Source organism: Rutilus rutilus (assembly GCF_951802725.1).
Source record: "Rutilus rutilus genome assembly, chromosome: 23".
Classification (NCBI taxonomy): Eukaryota; Metazoa; Chordata; class Actinopteri; order Cypriniformes; family Leuciscidae; genus Rutilus; species Rutilus rutilus.
The window spans coordinates 15,758,221-15,774,096 of NC_140233.1; the positions used below are offsets into that span (position 1 = coordinate 15,758,221).

Consider the following 15,876-nt stretch of genomic DNA (forward strand, 5'->3'; position numbering starts at 1 on the left):
ATATAGTGTGTGTGTGTGTGTAAAGGGCCAAAAAAAGACAATGTACTAAAATGAATTGTACTAATGAAACTGAACAATATAAAACAAACTCAACTCATTAATAAAATATTTTATAATAAAGTAACACCATAGTAGTTAAAAAAAATACTTTTTTTTTAAGCTCTTAAATTATTAAAGGAATTGAAGAAAAATAATGGTCTCATTTCAAAATGTACTATTATTTATACATTTGGGCCCCAAAACATAGTCAAACAGAACTTTAGAGTTAATGTTACCTTTAGTAATGTTAAGATATCAACCATAAAAAAGACAAACGCAGCACAATTTGTAATTTTTTTTTGTTTATTTTCAGTGTACTTAAAAAATACTGGATCTCGCCAGCACTCACTATCATTGGCTATAATGTGATCCTCCCAGAGAAAAGAAACAAGAGTACCGGTCAATACAAGACATTCATTAAAAAAAAAAAAAAAAAAAAAAAGTGTTTTAACCCAGAATGCTACCCAGAATCCATACTGGAGAGAGACACAGTTAAACAGTCACAACAGATGGTTATGATTAAAACACCCACACACAAAGCAAAAATAGGCAAACACAGCTTCCACCAAAATATGCCTACTCCAAATATAAAGTTTTGCATACTTTTCTTTGTCCTAATACAACACCTTTGTACAGGCACATCTTTATTCAGACCTACAATACAGTTCCCGAGAGCACAGTAAAATAAAAAGCAACAAATTGGGGGATTTTTTTTTTTTCTTCATACTACCTGCCTGAAACATTCACACAAACTAATATGAAAAAGGGAATAAACATTCCAAAAAAAAAACTGGGCAGCAAAATTTTTGGTTTTGCATGAGTGATGCACTTCTGGCTTTCATCGCTACTGTTGTTTCCTCTTCTCCGAATTAAATTTTTTTTTTAACCACTCTAAAGTATTACATGTATATAATTTCTTAGCTTTATATAAATATTTACAAACATCACTTAGTTGTGTCCCATAAGAATATTTTTATATAAAAAAGTAGATAACATGTTAATGCCAAGGAGGAGAAGCTTGCATTGACATTACAATAACTTAACCGTTAAAAAAAAGAAAAGAAAAACAACAAAAGTTTGATACAGTAAGTGCGTCAGCCCCTTCCAAAAGTCTCTAGTATGGAAAAATCAAGGCTTTGCACGTGATGTAGCACCAGATGGGTTCGCACCTCAGCGCGGTTGAGAAATTACCTTGGAGTAGAAATCTTCCAGGAGGTCGTGTGCGGTACAAACCAAAAAACAACAACAATAAATTAGTGTTGGATAATTTAGGATGACGTTATTTACAGCCAGAGTTAAACACAAGGTGTATCGTGGATGGTGATGGAAGTGTAAAGGAAAGTTGATGGCAGTGTGAGAGTTCACAGCAGTCTTGCAGCACATTACAGGAGAGTGAAGGCGCTCTCACATTCATAGGTTGAGAAACTCGCCGGCTCCTAACAGAATTGGGAGGGAGGGGCTCGGTAAACACGGCCAGTCGGATACGGGAGCGTAGCGTCGGGTAAACGTGGGGCTGGATGAGACCCTCCAATATCCCCCCCCCCCCCCCCCCCCCCGAACTGGGGTTAATCTCCAGTGCCTAAGTCCTGGACAAGGCTCAAGTGGTTCATGGCACGGTTGAAGGCGCTTTGCACAGCTTTACGGATGCCTGACGTTCTGCCCTCCAACATTTTGCTTTTGTCTAAGGTCTCGTCGATTCCGAATGGTACCATCTTGGATTTAGGAAGCCATTGCCTGATGGAGATTAAAGAGTACAGAGTTATTTTAAAAAGACAGCAGAAGCAGAACTTTTAAACGTAACACTGTCCCAACCAGTCCATTCTCCGTCCACACTGAAACTGATACCCGACACAATACTACAGAAACAGACGGTTGGATAAGAAAGGCGTTTTAAAACGTTTCAGTGACGCATACTCCTAAATATAAAGATAAAACCCCTTGCTAACACAAAGGTAATTGTATATTTTCATGTATTAAGACCCTTTTAAAAGGTACAATATGTAAGATTTTTGTAATAAAATAATCAAAAACCACTTACATTACATTATCCCAAAAGTTCCCAAAGATTTGTAAATCCAGAGAAATTCCAATTTTAAATAACGGCTCGTCCCCTGTCATTGTCGCATATTAATTACGTAATATCCGCGCTGTCCTAGGCTTCTGTTTGTAGACATAATATATAGAATCTATGTATATCTATGATACAATATCTCGCACGCCGCTGTTGTGTCGTTCAGTCATCATGGTTCACGAATATTGATCGGCGAGTACAGAAATTCCCCAAAAAACGTAAACGTAGATCACCTGAGGCAAGCAGGCTTTGGGACAAACGGAGAAATAAAACAAGGATCGATATCGGCGTGGCGTTTTCGAGATGGAGAGAGCTTCGCGACAAACTTGGGACTTGATCTGTCGACAGAGACTCTGCTCTCGCATGCGTTTTAGTAGACAGGTAAGCCAATATTATTTATTGTACACATACAGTTATATTGCACTTTGTTTGAACTTCAGTAATGCTTTTTATCAAGTCTGGTGACCAAGCCTATGGCAGTGAAATTAAATACAGTAGCCTATGTGTTGCACAAAAATATTTAGCCATCGCTTGCAAATACTGTGGGTTTGTTCAAATGTACTTTTAGTACGATTGTTTTAAATGTGTAAAACTGCGCAGCATTAACCCACCAAATCATTTGGCCAATAGTCACATATTAGTAACAGGCTAATATAGCATTACATTTCACGTTCCTTGCAGCCAATTCATTACGATGGCGTAAAATAGTGATCAAACGTACAGGTAATATAAAAACTAATTTGTTAGCTGATGTATCATTTATATGATTCGTGAATTCCATACATCTCTGGATGGTGAAAACGACATCTCCCATCGTTCCACTCTCCTTCATAACGTCATCAAGCTTCGTCTTTGTTATTGTTTTGAAAATGCGACCTCTGGCGGCGGAAAATTTACAGATTGTACCTTTAAAATGAAATAAAATAATTAATCTTTTATTTTTGTAAAAAATTTTCATTTTTAAATGTATAATTATTTTAAAATATCATTATTAGCCCCTTTCACACATACAGTCTTACTGGTAAATTACCGGTAACAGATCATGTGTGACCAGGACCTATTTAAATATACTGGTAAAATTGGTTCCGGCACTTAACCAGTAAGGGAAGTTGTAACATTACCAGTAAATTACCGGTATATGCGCTGTGTGAACGTGGAATGAAGATTACCAGTATTTTGAATGGTCTGTTACCGGTAAAAAGCTAGAACGCAGTTGCCTGTGTGAACAGCACATTTTTGAATTTACCAGTAAAGTCGTTCTGGCAATTGTACGGTAATTTACAGGGATTGCTGTGTGAAAGGGGCTATTGTCACATAAAAAGCAAAATGTAATAAATTTTAATTTGATTATTATCCTAGTACTAGAGATACATAGACTAACATTAAATGAGGTGTAGATAGAATGCCTGTTAATTGTGTCAATGGAACAAAATACTTTTAATCTTATTTAAATGAAACCGGCATATTACATGTGTTAAAAATGTAGATACTATGTTAAGTTTGACTGCCCTAAAGATACATTTAATAAACTCCCATCCTGCCAGGACCTCTGGTGTTAGACACATTGTTAACACATTTCGCTTTATTTGAACGCTTCTCTCAAAGAAAGACTTCTCACCAGTTGCGTCTGCTGTCGAAGAAGCGGACGAGGAAGAGTTTCTCCTTGGACCTGTACTGCATCAGCTCTCCGACCCTGAGCACGTCCCGTGGAGGGATGGGAATGTACTCGTCGTTGAGATGGCAACCCGCCCGAGGCATCTGAGGATCTATGATCTACAGGTGGGCAGAGAGGCCATCAAAAACAGTAATCTTTGAACGTGCATCTCGAAAGTCCTGGTAACCTGGTAACTGGAGTGTGCCTGTGACCGCTAATGTATAAACTGTTGGAAATGGATATGGTTGCCACCAAACACAGGAACGCACACACACATGTACACGCTCACTCACATACACCACCAAAAAAAAAAAAAAAAAAAAAAAAAGTACGCACATGCATATCCTGGTTGTATCACCTGGCAATAATGTTATGGTTGACTGTTGGCCACTGAGGAGGCAGATGCATGAAATAATGAAGAGGAAGAGAAGGAGAACCAGTCTCTGACGGCATGCACACATGCACACTCACCAAGGCAGGATAGGAAGGATATCCACTAAGTTTGGCCCAAACTAGTTTAAGGGGCTCCAGATTTAGTGGTGTAGTGTTAGCAGGCATCCAAATATTGCTGCTGTCAATCTCTATGAAAGTAGGAATAATGGACAGTTATGAGGGGTTCACCTTAAAAAAATGGCGCAGAACACCTCAAGAGCCACGGCAGTATTTAGCCAATCAGCAGCGGATCATTTCTTTAACGGAAGCATGCCGAGCCAATAACCAGACACCATTATGCTTCTAATGCCACTTCCAAAAACAGATTGATTTGTATATTTTTAATTCAAAACAGAATTTGAAAAAAATGTGCTGAAAATGGTTTTGGTGTGGTCTGGAAAGGTCAAACATGTCACGTGACTAATGAGCCCACTCAGACTCTGACATGCTTGCGAGTCAGAATGCAGAAGTAAGCCTTCTATTTCTGAGAAAGCACGTGGCAGGCCAAAAGATTTCACTCAGCATATCGATGGTAAGCAGTCAAGAAATACTGTTTGGGGTGAAATTATCTTTAAAGGGTTGGTTCATCAAAAAATTCAAATTCCATCATCCTTTACACACCCTAAGTAGTTCAAAAAGCCCCCACATACTTTGCTTGAACACAAAAAGACACGTTTTTTTTTTTTTCTGCTTTTTTCTATGCAAGAACAGGGACTTTCAAGCTACAAAAATGGGATAAAAGCCGTCAACATGACCTCTTAAATCATATAATAGTTTTGCATAAAGAACATGCCGACTTAAGTCTCCATTTACTTAAAATCTTCCCCTGTCATAGCAGTCAAGTCTCATTTGCTTTGTATATATATATAATTATGTGACACAAAACAAGGTAATTAGCCAAATCTGAATATGCAGAAATGCAAACAGTGTTTCGCAGCTACTATTTTAAATGAATAGCTACATGGGTAAATTTCAGTGTTAAGGCTGGTTCACACCAAGAACTACTACTAGGTTTTAATAAACATTTTAATCAGGGATGTCACAATATACCGGTATTTACGTTAACTGTGATATATATATATTAAATTAAATACTGATGTCGTGTTAATGCTACACATACGATGATCTCGTAAATAAAACAGTGCGAGTAACTCTCTGGTAGCACAAAACAAACAAGTTAAAGATGAATCTGACCTTACTTTTCAAAATTAGAAATATATAGAATACATATATTGTGATGGTGATATTATCAATTCATGATTCTTCACCACTGTAATCGTGTAGAGAAAAATCGGAATTCATGACAGCCCTAATTCTAGGAAAATAGTGAATTTGAGTGCGCTTAAAATGAATTAAAATTGTGTGAAAAAGTTAGTGTGTTGGTGTGAATGCTAATATAATCATAATATCGCGAGCTTGTGATCACTATACAGTTTCACTGTATGGAAAAGAAAGAAGCAAATAATCAACATTTCACGTGTTTTAGAGAGAAAAGAATGATTTGGAAAGACATGAGGGTGAGTAAATGATGACAGGATTTTCGTTTTCAGATGAGCCGTCCCATCAAGCGCCATGTTAAAGAGCAAAAGTAAGCAGCAACTACCCAGAGGGACAGGATAAGCCGTGATGATTATTAAAACATGAGGGTTTCAACATGCAGACACTACGGCAGTAGGCAGAAGTCTTTATTGTGTTAGACAAAGCCATGAAGAGCAGGTCAGTGGCAAAAGCAAGCAAGAGGAAGAACAGCGAGCTTCCCCAGAGCTGACGGGACACCAATGCAGCTGCCAGAACTGGGTCTGACCCATTTCTCAGAACTGAAGGATGGGGCTGGTGTACAATCCCACATACCCATTCATGCCTGCAAAAAGCTGGATGCTCACCTGCTGCCAGCTTGTTGGCTTTGGAAATGTTCCCTGGTTCCACGCAATTGACCAGCTCTTTTTTATCATCCGTCGTATTTCGTCTCGTCATCGCCAGCTTCCCTTTCCCGCTCTTTGTGTGACTGACATCGCTAACAGAGAAGGGGGAAAAAAAAGGCGTTTAAAGAGGATCTATTATGCTTTTAACATTTTTAATGTGTAATGTTGCTGTTTGAGCACGAAAAAAGGTCTGCAAAGTTACAAATCACAATAGTCACTCCAAAGGGAGTTGTTCTCTATATGTGCACTGTTTCTGAACTTCCTGAGACGCCTTGATTGTAGTCTTGAATTTTCTTCTGGGAATGAACACGTCACAAAAATTCTTATTTAAATAATTCCCACCCAAGGATTATGAAAAAGAAAAAAAAAAAGGGCTGAGGCCTGGTTGAGTTGCATTAGTACTGCATAGAAACTCGTGGTTATGGTAAGCGTTGTGACATTTCCCAAACACGCTTAGAAGTTTACCAATCACAACACGCTCCTGCCGACCAAAAGGAAACCCATTGCACTTTTCAAAAAAGGGGGCTTCATAGAGACCAGAACGTTACTGAAAGACCGAGAAGAGAGGTGCTGCAGTAATGTAAAATGTGAAAAAGAATGAAAAACAAAAACTAAATCAAGACTTTGTTAAAGGGCATAATATGGCCTTTCTTATTTATTACGACATTGTATAGTACGCATTTAGAAATTGTATTTCATGTACTCGTTCCCACCTTGTGTTTTCCTGTATGCTCCCGCTTCCGCTGGAAGAGATGCTGGACTCTGAAGCACAGCGGCGGCGAGGCTCTGGCGTTCGATTCACAGGAAGCCCTTTCTTTGGCTCCGAAAACCCATTAGACAAGCCTGCAGATACAAAGCATTGTCTAAAACACACCCAGGCAATGGTACCATGTTTCTCGAGATTAAAAGTGTAAGCTGTTTACCAGTATCCAAGCGTTTGATCGGACACTCTTCCTCGTTGTCATCCTGACTGTCACCACTCGCACTGCGCGTCCGTTTTCTGCGCTGGAGAAGGGTTTCGAGCCGAGGGATGACCACCGACAGGAACGTCTTAGTGCCCAGCTGAGGGCAGTCAATTGAGGATTCACTTGTGTTCGACGGCTTCTGCGGACTCTTCGACTTTCGGAACAGCACAGCCGTTCGCCGGTTGACCATATTCGCTGGTTCAGTTAGAGTGGAGGTAGCGACCATAACGTTATTTTCAGAGGGCAGAATGTCAGGGGAGAGACCGTTAAGAAGTGAGGTAGAGAACGTCTCCCTGTCAAATTTGACCTTTTTCGGGCACTTTTCAGGGCTGGGCTCCATGGGTTTCAGTGTCGGAGGTTCACAGGGACTGTCTGAGTTTTTCAGGAGTGGCACAGAGTCTGAAGGCTCAAGTTTTGGAGGTAATGACTTGTCACCTGTAATGATAGATCAAATATTTAGTACAAACCCATTTTGAAGAGTAACAGTTCTTAAAGGAGAATAAAATGGCTTTTAACCAGCTATTAAGGAAGATAATTAAAATCATATGCATTCAAAATAACATTCTTATTAAAAAAGGTTCAAATTATTATACTAAACTTGGGTTTACTTGGTTAAAACCTTTTCAAAAGTATCATCAGAATAAATATTTCTCAAAGGGGTAGAAGTAGTATTACAGTCCAGCAAAGTATGTTTAATGGACAGTGGAATCTGACAAGATTACACTTTGGTAAATTATCTTCTTATAGTAAAAATGTGTGCAAGTCTCGAGGGTCCTATCCGACATTGTGTGTAAATGACTTGATCCCAGCGTTTATTAAAAGAGAATATATGTTTTGTCCCAACAACAAGATTCATTTCATGCAACTTCTTGTTTAAGCACTGACATGATTTGAATCAGTTATTTAAAAAATCCTGTTGTGAAGAAATCTCAATTAACTTCAATGGTACTAATAGAGAATGTTCCTCTGCAGTGAAAACTGAACTTTTGGTCAGGGATGCATATACCCTGAAGCTGTTCATTTGTTGCAAAAGCTGCTGCCACTTGATTTCCAGATCTAGATCCATCTGTGTATATTGGAATATGTTGTGTGAACATTGCTCTTATGTCCAAAAATTGCTGGTGATAATCAATCGGATGAGTTTTTGATTTCTTGCTAAATCCAGATAGATTGGGGACTTTTTGAGATCCCATGGCAGAATGCTGCAAAAATGTGCCTGTTCCAAAATATTTAAATCCACTTTCAGATTCTCCAGATGGATTTTAATGCGTAGACCAAATGGAAGGATGTAACTTGGTTTTCTTTCATATATTATTGAATGCTGACTAGGCTGGATTTTAAATGCATACATTAAACATACATACATACCACACATACACACACACACACACACACACATATATATAGTGTTAAAAAAATTAACGATAATGTGTTATTAAAAAAAAAAAACATTTGGACCGCATAGTATATATTGGTCAAATTATGTGAAGTGGTTTTACTACATTTAACAAAAAAAGAGACGTGATTCAATAGGAGTGCACCTTCTTCCTCAGTAGCTTGTGGTACAAAAAGAGGCGCTTTTTCCTCTTCCTTGGGATTATTCTGCTCCAATGAAGGGGGCTCCTTTTTGGGACCCATTTCCATTCGCACATCACTGATGGTCTTTTTGAGCAACTTGAGCCGTTTGCTCCTGGAAGGACATGACTTCATGGCACTGGTTAAATCCAGCATTTCCAACAGCTTTTTCAACTGTTCCTCCTTAGACATGTGCGCGCGATTGCCTGGATTTAACAGTCGGTCAACTGGTACAAAAACAGAATAAAATCTATAATAGTTCACCAATAACACAAACTCTGTAACTTGCAAATTTTAAGTAGTCTAATATAGAAATGTAACAGGTAGGGAATTACCATCATCCCAGGTAAATGATGGAGGTGTCTCTATCTTAGGAGGCTCAGCGAGGTGCATTCCACTGGCGAAGTCAAAACCTATCCGATCTGTGTCCCGCCGTGTCTTCCTGAGGATCGCTCCACCGTGATCTCGCAAACGCACAGCAGCGCGGTAGAAAAAGGTGTCCTTGGCGTTGTACTTCATGCAGTTGTTGATAATGAGGTTGAAGTCATCCTCAAACTCATCCAGGCTCTTATATCCATGGTCCTCAATGCGTTCTCTCATTGTAGAGAAGTCCATGGGGTGTTTGATGTGGTCTAGATAATCAGGAACCTGAACACAAGAGGGAAATCAAACATAGAACAAACCTACTAGCTTTATGTACACTCAAAGAAACTGGAGACACCTGCTCATTCAAAATGTTCCCATATTTTACAATGACAGTAAAACCATCAAAACTAATATAGCACAAATTAAGAAAACTTCAATCAAAACTATCATAAGGGGTTTTTACACTTTGATGACAATAAAACAACAAATATTTTAAAACACTGCTTCAAAGCCTGAAATATTGTTCTGTGTTTTTATGGTGCAAGGAAGAAAAGTCAAACCCTACATAACATTTTGTTTTTCATAAAACAATATGCACTATATATTTCATTTCCAAAAACTATAAAGCAAAATTAAACTTGTCTGTTTTATGCAATTCTCTCACACCAGGAATCTTCATATAAGAACAATTTAGAGTTTGAGAAGGTCAACATGACTCATAGCCCACAGGAATGAGACAGCCTTACCTCTTTGACATTGACAGGCTGGGAAAAGATTTTAGCCTGGTCTCTCTCCTGCAGCTGATCCAGCACTGCTCGCAGCAGGACAGGAAACGGAGTGAGTTGCATCTCCAAAACCGATTGCTGCAACTTCATCTGTAGAAAACAGACCAAAACATGGCAAAAATTACATTAACTTTGTCAAGAACATCAGGAATCTCAAAAGTACCAGTACTTTGATATTATAAATTATAAAGAAATATTTCTTTCTCTTCCACCTGGCATCACAAGAACTGAGAATGATAATTGTACCTCCTCTCTCTTTAGCTTCTCTCTCTTGCGGATGAGCTCCAGCAGTAAGCGAGCGCGCTCCAGGTCATGCCGTAAACGGTGCCAGTCCTTTAACTGCTCCGTCAGAGCTTGACGGTCCTCGTCTTTTGATGCCTGTCATTCAAAAACAAATCCTCTTTCATAATTCATATGCATATGACCTGGGCTGTCAATCACTCCTGTCCGAGAGAGTCTCACCTGTTCTGGTTCTTTTTGCGGCTGTATGGCAGTCTGCAGGCGCCTTATTAGCGGGACGCCATTCCTCGACTGCCTCTTGAGCATCCAGTAACTGAGAACCCGTTCCACAAACACTTTCTTCTTCTGGACAGAAACTTGATTGAGGATTGTGTTGAAACTATAAGGAAGGAGATCCACAAGTCAAACGCAAGGGAATCACACAGAATCAAAACTAGGGCTGCACGATATATTGACAAAATCAATTTCGCAATATGGCTTAGTGCAATTGAGAAATCATGCAGACTGCGATTAAATTAAATATATATATATATGCTACCGGCTCCAGAGTGGCACTGCTCATCCACACACATGCAAAGTGCCGAGTTTCACTCATTAATATACTTTTTATTTTACAGTTAACATATTATAACGTATTTCTTATTTTGTTTAAGATGTTATTTAATAATCACAATAAAAATCACTTTTATTTTATACTAAAATTGTCTTCAGGAGTAAAAAATGAATAAATAATTCCAGCTTTTTAAATTATTTTTTATTTTTGCACTCCCTGACAAAAATCACCCCACTCATTCTAGAATCCATCTGGTGAACGTTACTGCATTTCTTCAGATGGTAATATATTTTGCAGAAAAAGTCACATCACAATATTAGCCTAGTTTTTAGAATATTGTGCAGAGCCCTATTCATAACCATTCAAAACAAAGATTCAGCGACTCTTTCCAGAAAAACATTTCGTCAAATGCACACCTACCTTTTAGGCGTAATGCTAGGCCCAGAAACCGTCGGAACCACTGCAACGGCCTCAGATTCCGGCTTTTTGTTCTTCTTTTTCTGGCATCCTTTCGCTCTCTCCCTGTGAGCGGCCTTCTGACATAAACCGTTCTTGGGTTTGGAGTCCTCGTATATAGTAAGAGGTCTCCTCACGCAACCGTTTGGGGTATGAGAGCAGCAGTACACCGTTTTCTTCACAGAGAACGTAGTGGCTCCTGATTCAGTGACCTCTTTGATGGGCTCCATCTTCATGTAGAGACCGGCTTTCTGAGCGCAGCTCACGTGGAAAGCAGTGTAACAGTTGGCTTTGCTGCACTGAATGCAGGCACCCACTCCTTTCTTCTTACACAGGTAACAGGTGAGTTTCCAGCGAGCTGGAGGAATGTTTGCCACGCCATCAATTGGTTCGATGAAAACCGTATTGGTGAAACCGACTTCCGGGACCCAGATGGCACAGACCACGTGCCCCCATCGATCGTCGTCTGTTCTCTTAAGCGCGCCACCTTTATTGGGACAGAATATGCACTCTGCGAGCTGGGAAGGAGAATTTAAGCAGTGGCGGCAAAGCCAGCGGCCCTCTGGGATATGGGGGACACCGTAACACTCCTGATGCACGGCGAGATTGCACATGTCGCAGAATAGAATTGCGTTACTGTTCTGGCACTCACCGTCCATGCAAATGCAGCAAACGGCGTCCTCGTCGATAAGTGGCTGCGGATCTCCTTGGCCCTGGCTCTCGAAGAAAGACTCCTTCTCGAAACGGTCCATGAGGAACTCAAAGAGGTTCTGAGAGACCTGGCTGTAGCCGTCGCTCTTCCTCTTCTCGTTGATCAGCTCAAGCCAGGCGTAGTCTTCCTCGTCCATGTCGTATTCCACCTCTTCGTCGAGCTCGTCTAGCGTCTTTTCCACGTAGGTGAAGTAGGCAGACGGCCTTCGCGGCACCGCTGGGAGGTTGTACTCAACCATTCGGATCTTTGGCTCCGGGAGCCTGCCCTGAGCTGGCGGACCCTGCACAGTCGTCAAAGCGACGCCCTTCTTCTGCTGGTTGTTTTTGAGCCGCACAGAGCGCACAAGGACCTGTTGTGGCTTCTCTGTGTTCTCCTTGTTGCTGGTGCATTCGCTGATCTCCTGAGCTAAAGGGTCATCGCTGTCGATGACATCCAGTTTGTCGTAAATGCTGAGCCGATGAACGCGGCCGTCGATCTCGAGCTCGACCATGCGCTGAGCCTCTGCGTATGTCAAGGTCTCGCGGTTGCGTGAGGGTTTGATGGGCGAGGGAGGCCTCTGCGGGGTGGCGACACGATTATGTCGAACCTTCTTCCTCATTTTGAATGCCTCAGAGGAACTGAAGTACAAGAAAAGCACACATCAACTTTTAACTGTTTCAAGCCACAATTTGTATCCTCCACAGATTATATTTCATTTTGAATAAAAAAAAGTTGCCCATCAATCTCCAATTCTAGATTGAATTACAAACATGCATGCTATAAAACCAATCCAACACTGCAACTACACAGTAAAGGCCTGTTCACACACCAAGAACAATAACTACAAAGATAATAACTATTTTAGCATCCAGAAAAATTGACAATCAGCTGAAAAAATATTGTTATGAAAGTAATTGTGACAATATCATTCCCCTGAGTAGTTATTGTTAAGGCCTGTTCACACTAAGGGTGTTAAATTAACTTTAAAGTCCACACTACAACTATAATGATGATAATAACAGAGGGATGGTATCATTGGCATCACTTTCAGAAAAAAAATGTTCAGCTGATGATGAATAATTTACAGCCAATCAGAATCCACCGACTTCAAGGAGCTTGAGCAATTAAAAGCAGCAGACCACGTATAATAAAACATTAACTTGCATAGGTTTTTTACAAAGAGTACATACTTTTATGGCATAGTATAGAAGGCGAATTGAGACGAAGCACAAGTGTGCTACACAAGTCCTGAAAAGTGAAGCCAAAACGTTTCGATCGCCCCCAAGTGGTTAGAGAGAAACTAAATCAAATTACACTTCAAATAATTTTTTTCCAAAGATGGTTTCTATCATTTTAGATAGTTTTTGTCCAGCTGATGCAAGTTCAAATGTTACTTTTTTAAAATAAGTTTATTTTTAGTTAGTTATTTGATGCTATGATAACGGGAGTGTGACGTCCATGATTGACAGCTTCTCTGAGCGAAGTAGTGAGGCACCAACAGACTTTTTGGGGGATTTTCGGGAGGAGATTGGAACTATAACTTTAATTTCTACATTTCGATAACTTTCACAACGACATAATGAGCTGTTCTGCAGAAAACTGTACTAACCGATTCTGCGGGAGTGTGGGTGGGCCTTGATATTGCGGCGCCACTTCACGCTCACTACTGAGCAGACTCAGGTCACGAATCAGTACAAGATGTCAGCGCCATTTGGGACACTGGTGGCTTCGCTTTTCTACAACGGAAGAGAGTAAAGGTGCGTTGTTCATCTTTTTGTACAGTCTATGTTATAGACGTGTTGTCGATTTCTCTATTCCCATAATGAATATTAAAACTTTATAGTTAGTCACATGCTTGGCGTGAACAGGCCTTAATGCTGCCTTCACGTGTTATCGGTATTATCATAAATACGAGTTTCCTAGTGGGAAATTGGACATGAAAACCCTCTCAAGTCATATTACTACTGGGAAACCGAGTTCCCGAGTTGGGCTGCCATAAACTTTAAACATGGCAGAGGGGAGAATGATTGCTGCAAAAGCTAACATTACAAGTTGAAGTAGCCTAGCGCATATTTACATAATACAAATTACCATTTGAAGCATATTGTCTGTTTTATGCACAGCAAAAATGTAATGTATTCGACTGAAAGTCCAGAATCGTCAGCAAGCTGACTATCTAGATAGCGCAGCGAATGTTTATATTGTTGTCAACGAATGCGATGCTACATTTTATACAAAATAAGCAAGAGTAAACCTGGTGTCATCCGTGATATGCTTTATTTCCGACAACAAAGCACTTGAGGTGCGTTCACGCCATGTTGTAATGACGAGATTTCAACTTGTTACCTGTACCACGTGACTTATGTACAACTTGAACGTTACAAATTATTTATGTGTTGATAGTATTGCAGTAGAAACAGTCCGAGGACGTGAACATTTCCGAATAGAATGTCACGTGTCGTCATCTCGAGACTTGTGACCGCAGCATTGAGCGACGAGCCCAAAATCAAGACTTCAGAAGTGGGAAGTAGGAAATTTCCGATAGCAAGTGAAGGCAGCATTACTGTAACTTAGGTATATATCCTATCCGGTATCCATGGCAACTTAAACCCAAGTTTGAAACCGTTGGCATAGAAACAGAAAACGCTTGCGTTTGTGTTGTCAATATGTGCATTTCGCCATCTGACATTGTAAATATTACATGTAAAAACGATATTAATGATACAGCAGCATTTAACGTAACTGCCAATTTGAGACTTAACTTACTATTTTATTCAAATCCATACCTGACTTTTAAGCTCTGCAATCTGATACATTAACCTGTTTAATTAAGACATTGGCGTGTAACAACAGATAACAGCCTCGATTTGCATTCAGGCTTTTGTTAGTTTGAAGGGGGCAGGGCAGAACAAGGCCAAACACACTGGACTGGAAAGGAAACACACTCGAACTGAGCAGCAAGGACACACACGGTATCCGGCGGCCTGCTGGCGGTTGTGCTAGTGAGCTAATGCTGTTTGGAAAGAACCACCGACATTACTGCAAACATGGCGTCAAACAAAACAAAACAGGCGCTGTAAAATATGAATACACACGCATGTTTCAGGCAGCAAATATATAAATAAACCCAAAGGGACCTTGCGGTTTGTTCTTACCTTCGCCGTCGACGTTTAAGGAAGCTTTAAAGGCAGTACGGCCGAGCTAAAAGCAGCAGCGGTGTGGCCTACTGAGCAGCAGTAGGTGTAATCCGTGCACGAGCCGCGCTACCGTCCACCAGCCGCTTCTCCGTTGTATTCCGATGGTAATATGAGGTATCCGTAACGGTCTGCCGGATCCAAATATTAGCATTTAAAAGCCGGAGTTACATGCTTAAGATAACAGCAGCTCGACCATGCTAACGCGCCTGTTTTCGGTCGTTATTGGGCTGGCCGTATGGACACTATGCTAGCAGGCTAGCTCGCCTCTCTTCCCCCCACAACAATGCGGCTGCAGCTCTCCATCGCCTTACGCCCTGCGTCATCGCGCACGGCTCCGTACGCATAGCGTCATTACGTTCATTGTCAAAACAAGGAAGTGGACACAAGGCAGCGCCCCGCCGCTTGTCTTCTTTTATATTAAATGCACAATAAATAGTGTGCTCTTCTGTGTGATTCATATTGTTAGTTTATTCATTTTAATTCACTTTAGACTGAACATTGCAAAATAAATACCAAAATTAAATGCCCGTTTACAGAATATACTCGCCTACTATAGCTGCCTTTTATGTGTCTGTACCAAAAGAGCGCAGCCATTATTGTTGCTTATGAATAAATTCATGTGTGTGTGTGTGTGTGTACTTTTTTTTTTTTCTTGCGGTATGCTCAGGTTACTATGGCCAAAAGTATGTGGACATTCTAGTCGAAATCTTTTCAATTAATGAATCGGTGATTGAATAATATCTGAATAAATGATTTATTAGTGGTTTTGTCCGAGTTCTAAGGTCGTTATATATGAAATAAAATAGATCTAATCACAAATCATGGGAAAGTCACTTTCCCACAAAAGGTGTGGGAAAATTCTGACCTGAAATTTGTTTCGCTACTAGTGTAAATTGCTTGATTTATTGAAATAGGCCTATCTATCAAGTG

At 40.3% G+C, this 15,876-nt stretch overlaps 1 protein-coding gene across 2 annotated transcripts; it reads right to left on the bottom strand.

The window, feature by feature from the left end:
* Positions 1-349: 349 nt before the first annotated feature.
* brd1b (bromodomain containing 1b) lies at positions 350-15,233 on the bottom strand. Of its 2 annotated transcripts, XM_084396741.1 has the most exons (13): positions 14,905-15,233; positions 11,023-12,387; positions 10,272-10,428; positions 10,056-10,187; positions 9,771-9,899; positions 8,994-9,306; positions 8,625-8,885; positions 7,042-7,518; positions 6,832-6,961; positions 6,080-6,210; positions 4,236-4,345; positions 3,729-3,883; positions 350-1,773 (listed from the first exon to the last, which is right to left on the bottom strand). In XM_084396741.1, exons 2-13 carry the CDS (start codon positions 12,366-12,368, stop codon positions 1,605-1,607), a joined length of 3,510 nt encoding a protein of 1,169 aa, XP_084252867.1. In that variant the 5' UTR covers positions 12,369-12,387; positions 14,905-15,233; the 3' UTR covers positions 350-1,604. The 2 variants fall into 2 exon arrangements, with proteins under 2 accessions (XP_084252867.1, XP_084252868.1); XM_084396742.1 differs by lacking the exon at positions 4,236-4,345.
* Positions 15,234-15,876: the final 643 nt, after the last annotated feature.